The sequence below is a fragment of the Musca vetustissima genome, unplaced genomic scaffold (genome assembly GCF_032173495.1).
Source record: "Musca vetustissima isolate MV318-11 ecotype Yass unplaced genomic scaffold, APGP_CSIRO_Mvet_v1 utg2442, whole genome shotgun sequence".
NCBI lineage: Eukaryota > Metazoa > Arthropoda > Insecta > Diptera > Muscidae > Musca > Musca vetustissima.
This window is the reverse complement of record NW_026881061.1, coordinates 329,772-336,428: the sequence shown is the minus strand read 5'-3', so window position 1 is coordinate 336,428 and position 6,657 is coordinate 329,772. Positions and strand designations below refer to the sequence as shown.

Here is a 6,657-nt window from a genome sequence, read left to right as displayed (position 1 = left end):
GAAATTGCTTTAATCAAAATGCACCAAGAAATTGAATGGCCGGCGGAAATTAGTCAGCTAAAAACTTCAGGAGCAATAAATCATCGAAGCAATATAGCATCATTGCATCCGCAGCTCGACGAATATGGGGTTATGCGAGTAGGAGGAAGACTGGGTTGGTCAGAGCTAACCTATAACGAAAAGCATCCAATACTGATTCAAAAATCACGATTAGCTGCGAATATTATAAGGAGAGCTCATATGGAAACATTGCATGGAGGAAATCGGCTGATGGAAAATGTTTTAAGGCGCAAATATTGGATAATCGGAGCCAAAAATAGAATAAAACTCTGCGTCAGGTGCGAAATCAGTTAATGGGAAATCTACCAAGGAGTAGAGTGAATATAAGTCAACCCTTTCAACATTGCGGAATAGACTACGCGGGTCCGTTTCAAATACGATGTTCGAAAACGAGAGGAACCAAGTCTATGAAGGGTTACGTAGCAGTATTTGTGTGCATGGTGACGAAAGCGGTGCATTTAGAGGCAGTTAGCGAGCTTACGGCAGAAGCATTTTTAGCAGCGCTGAGAAGATTCTTCGCAAGGAGAGGAAAATCAAGCGATTTATATTCCGACAACGGAACGAACTTTGTCGGGGCATCAAGGCAGCTAGATAAAGATTATATAGAGGCGATAAAAAGCAACAATACGTTAGCGCCAATTCTGGAGAATGAACAAATAAAATGGCATTTTATCCCCCCGGCAGCTCCTCACTTCGGAGGAATTTGGGAAGCTGCAGTTAAGTCAATGAAATACCATCTTAAAAGAATCATTGGCGAGATAAAATTAACGTATGAAGAGATAAGCACGGTTCTAGCTCAAATTGAAGCAGTTTTAAACTCAAGGCCGTTGCATGATCTTGGAAGCGGCACAGACTATATCGACACCTTAACGCCAGGGCATTTCATAGTTGGACGCCCGTTATTAGAAGCTCCGGCGAAGATCGATGAAGGAAGTTTAGCATGTGTGAGCAGGTGGAAACTGCTGCTACGAATAAAAAACCACTTTTGGAGAAAGTGGAAAGAAGAATATTTGACTACTTTGCAAAATCGCCCAAAATGGAGAAAAGAAGATCGCAATCTGGAAGTGGGACAGATCGTGCTGATCAGAAATGAAGAGACTCACCCAGCTCGTTGGCCATTGGCGAGAGTGACTGAGGTACAACCGGGCAAAGATGGAATAGTGAGAGTAGTTACGTTGAAAACACAAAATGGAGAAATAAAAAGACCAGTACATAAATTATGTCCATTAGAGCACGAAGATGAGAGACCTGAAGAGGAGAAGGTAGAAGATACGCTGAAAAAGGAGGTCGAAGTGAACTCAACAAAGAAGTTACCAAGATTAACAGCAAATTCCTTTATGATATGGACTATGATGATAAATCTTTGTCTGATTATGACGACTAAGGCCTCATCAGTAAAAGAATTAAATAGTTCGACGGCAATATATCTTGATCCAATCTCTCAAATCCACATGGCCTCGTCTTCATGGAACATGGTTGTATATTTTGAAATGAAAACGTACTTAGAAACACTGGATCTTGCATCCACATTGCTCAACGCCTCTAAAGAAATATGTCCAAGGCTCCAAACATTTGAAGACCAGTGCTGGTCGGTAATAAACAATATGGAATATAAAGTAAACAAAATCAAGGCGAATAATCGGCTTTTCATGAGGGATGATAAACGGCAAAGAAGAGGAGCCCCATTGAAGTTCATAGGGTCTTTTCAACATTGGGCATTTGGTGTGATGGACGACGATGATCGTGTGGCGATGGAAAATAATATGAGAAATCTGTTAGCCAACCAGTACGACTTAAAAGAATTGTCAAAAAAGCAGACATCGATAGTTGATTCCACGGTCAATCTGCTAAAAAGAACAACGGAGGAAGTCAATTCGCACTTTGTGGAGATAAAGTGCAAAATTGATAACATAACCGCCACCATGAACGAAACTTACTTCGTTTATAGAGAATCTATTCGTTTCTTTATTATAACTAAAGAAATCCATGAATACATAGACGAATGTGACGATGTGCTAAAGGAAGTCATTAACCTGTTACTGGACATTAATAATGGTCATATACACCCTGTGCTCATCAGTCCGGAGAAATTGCAGTCGGAAATATTTAAAATTCGAAATGAGCTACCCACGAAATATGTTTTACCCGGAAAATCTTCTGGTACAGAACTTAAGGAGGTTTTACATTTGATGAGGGGACGTGGAATGTACATCGGCACACAATTGGTGATCGACTTGAAGATACCTCTCTTTCAACAGACAGTCGTCGCAGTTCTATAGAGTAATCCCGATTCCATTTGAACATGACGGTGCGGTATTGATAGCAAGGATAAGGTCGCCATACATCGTGTACAATTTTGAATTGGATTCGTTCCACTATCTGACACAAGTCATGTTGAACGAATGTAAAAACACATTGGGAGATGAAATTGTATGCGAAGAAAATTTTCCCTGGCGAGATGCGTCGACCAACAATTGCGAACTGTCACCCCTGAGGCCGCGCATCGAGATAAACTGCACGTACGATGAAGTTGAAAACAGTCCCTATTGGATACAGCTGAGGCAAAAGGGAAATTGGCTTTTTAAGACGTTTAAGAATGCAACGGCTCATATTAAGTGTTCCGAAAAGCAGCAATCCATCATAGAACTTCCACAACAAGGTATTCTAGCCCTTGATACAGATTGCACGGCTAGAATTGACAAAGTGACTCTAGTGGCGGTCCATCAGGTAAGAAATGAAATGTCAACTCAATTTCACTCTATTCTTTTAAAGGACGTCAGTGAAGCCGACAAAGAAGCCATAAAACCCCTTGGAAACGTATTGGTGAAACATCACAATGAGATCAGCCAGCTAAAGACGCTCGTGGACGATTTGAAGAAGCAGAAACTAAATTTAAGAGGTTTAGAATTTCATAATTGGTCTGGTCACATGTCATTTATTTTAGTTACCATAGTAGTTATAATGTTGCTAACTCAGTTTATAAGGAAAATTATAATAAGGAGACGGATAGCAGCAATTCAGTTCCAAGGAAGGCCGAATGTTTAATAAAGTATCTGCCGGCCGGGAGAATGTTCATAAAAATATGAACATGAATCTTTCTTTTATCTTGTCTAGCTTAGAAGAAGTAATAAAATAATTAAGTGTCTTAGATAATAAATTGTAATGTAGATCTGTCATAAATGTTATTGCTTATTTGCTATGAATTTTATGTACTTAAGATAGAATTTTCAATGTTATCAATTTCCAAGAAGTCATTAAATCCATATGTGAGTTTCCCAGCCATTAAATCCATATGTGAGTTTCCCAGCCATTAAATCCATATGTGTAATCTTCATTGATCATGTACACTGGTGCATACGATAAGTTTTATGATAATAAAGGTTGTGACCCACGCACGCACTTATCTATGCACACAGTAGGTAGAGAAGGTCACTGGATTAAGAAGGAAGAGATAAGAATTATTATTAGGTTGCATTAGGCTAAGCTCGAATAACATATGTAGCTCTTAAGGACAATATTTTTTAAATAAAATTAGTACTCAACCAACATCCAAGCCGGCAACATCTTTTATTAATACGCGCGAACGGCGTAATTTTAAGATTTTTTTCTTATGCCCAAAATTAAAACCTCGATAACTTTTGCGCGCATCAACCAAAAATTTGATCGCGAACGGTTTCGGAGTCAGAACATTTTTCTCTATATGTGTACCAAAAATCATTGATGTGCCACAATAACAAAAAAGCTGATTTTTTGAAAATTGAATATTAAAAAATTGGCAATATTGCCCAATAGTATAAGTAATGTTATATGTCTGGACTTGGAAACCGAAGACCCTGGCATTTGAGCAGCAGTTGTCAAATTTTATATAATAGCGTCTGTTTATTGTTGTTTGTTTAATTAAGTTAGATTATGGTATTGTATCGCAAGCAGCAAATACTGCTGTATCGCCATTTTCTATAATTAGTAAGCTCAGCCAACAGCAACTTGGAGCTTTAAATGGAGATCAATGTGGAATCACCGAGGTTATGATTAATCACAAAGTTATTGATTTGCCAGAGCAAGAAATTGGGTTGAGCCGTATACGATTATAATTAGTTTTGGCATCGTTCAAGATGTGGATAATAAGCAGTTTTACTCCATTCTACTTCGGAAGAAATGCAATGCATTTTTTGTAAAGATCAATACAAATTTTCTCGAGGGAATTGTTAGTCTCCTACCGGGCGCGTCCCCAGGTGGCGGATAGGGGGGAGGTGGATGATCATACTAATCTGTTAAAACCAGTGTATGTTGTAGGTAATGGAATAGTTTTATCACCCACCTTCAGGGCTTCTGTCCCCGCGAACCAAAACTTACTATGGAGGCGTTCCTCTAAAACAAAGGATGGAAAAAGTAGAAAAAAGTAATAAAGCTACGGCACAGAGCCTAAAAAACTCAGTACCAGGTGTTGTTGATCTGCCCACGAATCACGCCCCGTCGTCCTCCCGCGATCGTGATCAACAATCTCCTACAGATGTGGGTGCCTTGGCATCTGTATTCGAAGGTATAGCAACATTCACGCAGCCTTCTGGCAACACCAACTTGTTGAGGAACCAATCTCGACCCAGTCTTCAGAGACAGGAGGGAACTCAACTTCGAACTCTGAGTCTGATCATGATAATCAGACGAACATAACCGTCTTGAGGAACCGGAAGAGAGAAGAGGCTGACAAGATGATAGAGGGGGTGAGTAAGGATATCGCCAAACTCACAACCTAGAAGAAGCAGTTGTCTGGGGCACGAAGGCGGAAGTTGGCCAGAATGAATCGGATGAACAAAAAGAGCGAGATGCAAACAGAGGCTCCGGATGAGCAGGCGACTGTCAAATTTGCCAAAAAGAAAAAGAGCTTCCCATCGATCGATAGTAAGAGAAAACTGAGCTCTGCTATGCAGTGACCGACTGTAATAGCGCGTCCGGTAAGCTAAAGAAGGAGACCCATAAGGAAATGTTAAATGCGGTCAACAGCAAAATTAAGGAGTACCTACGACAAGGAGGGGACTCTATTGAACTGGATAGCTGCGCTTTCAAAGGGGACTATCTAATGCTGGAATTTGATACTTCAAAAAGCATAGAAGCCCTGAGAAAGATAGTGGCAAGTATTGGATCCATAGATGGAAGAATGAAACTCAAGCTGGTGAGGAAGAAAGACATTCATCAACTACAAAAGGCTACAGTCTTTGTTGGGGAAGCGATTTCAACACGGAACGCATCCTCGAGGTCTTCAGCCTACAAAACAAGACACTGTATGTAAAGAAATGGGAAGTCTTCCACAGGGAGGGGAAAGAAGAAGGGACTCTTTTTGTGTTAGGCTTGGACAAGTCTTCAATGGCTAAAAAAACATAGAATTCCTAGATTCATAGGGGAATCAAACACAATTGTTTATTTTTAATCTAAACTTAAACTAATTCTAAATTTCTCCGCATTCTAGAGCGCAAAACAGGCCTTAATTGGATTATGTGTATGTCCATCTAATGTTGGACATGTGGTGGTATCATCCACCCCTCTTTTCAACCTAACCTAACACAAATTATACGATTGCCATCGTTTTTTTTTCAGTGTGTCAGACAGGTGTAAACAAATTAGAAAGATTGGTTTTCTTATTTAAATATAAGTCATATAACCAGAGCTAGACAACTTTTTCTGGAGAAAAGTGTTAGGTATGTATTGGGCCCCGGAATCTGATGCATTTATGTTCAATTTCAAATTTTGTAAAATCGACCCTCATACATCTGGACAGAAAATACATATAATCATCATAGATCATTGTTTCTAAAAACCTCTAAAGAACAATGATCGAATTACGAACAAAATCATCCCAATGAAGGGAGCAAGAGAATAGAGCCGCAAGGCATTGTGACGAGTAAATATATTTCGTCATCATAAATGCAAACGGACGTAACTACAGAAGAATTCGAAATTGACATTTTGTTTGGTTATTGTTCATACAAAAATTCAGACATCTAACGTCAAAACAACGATCTAATTAAAGAAATTCAAACGGACTTAACTACAATAATATGTTTTTGTTAATGCAAATAGACATAACAAAAAGTAAAGCTCGCAATATTGAAGATAGAAATTCTGAACTTATATTAATGTTACTTCGGGGATGTTTGATATTGAAAATGAAATATATCGGCCAATTTTTTACGGTAGCCCCCATATAGCGGTACCTAAATTGAAGGCTTTTCTTCAATTTTTTAACTAACCAGCTATAATTAGGTATTTTTGTTTCTCACTGAGTGTGTAAAGTTTTATCTCACCCTGTGTAAAGTTTTATCGCTATCGGTGAAATATTTATTGTCTTTAGTGCAACATATATGTAAGGCCGATTTTCACGAAACTTCACACACATCACTCTAAACTCAATTCAGTGCGCTATGCAAAATTTCGTGCAAATCGAAAGAAATAAATTGGCTTTAATGCACTATTTACACACAATTTGACGAAAGTATGTGTGGGAGCTATGTCTTAATATGAACCGATTTCAACAAAACTTAACACACGTCACTCCGAACTCAATTTGGTACGCTGTAAAAATTTTAGTCTCAATCGGATAAT

General features: G+C 38.8%; 1 protein-coding gene across 1 annotated transcript; it reads left to right on the top strand.

Moving 5' to 3' along the window:
- Window positions 1-18: 18 nt before the first annotated feature.
- LOC133327138 (uncharacterized) lies at window positions 19-3,613 on the top strand. Its single transcript, XM_061535711.1, has 3 exons — window positions 19-154; window positions 1,291-2,719; window positions 2,833-3,613. The coding sequence occupies exons 1-2, from the start codon at window positions 19-21 to the stop codon at window positions 2,337-2,339; spliced, it is 1,185 nt and encodes a 394-aa protein (XP_061391695.1). The 3' UTR covers window positions 2,340-2,719; window positions 2,833-3,613.
- The last annotated feature ends 3,044 nt before the right edge of the window (window positions 3,614-6,657 follow it).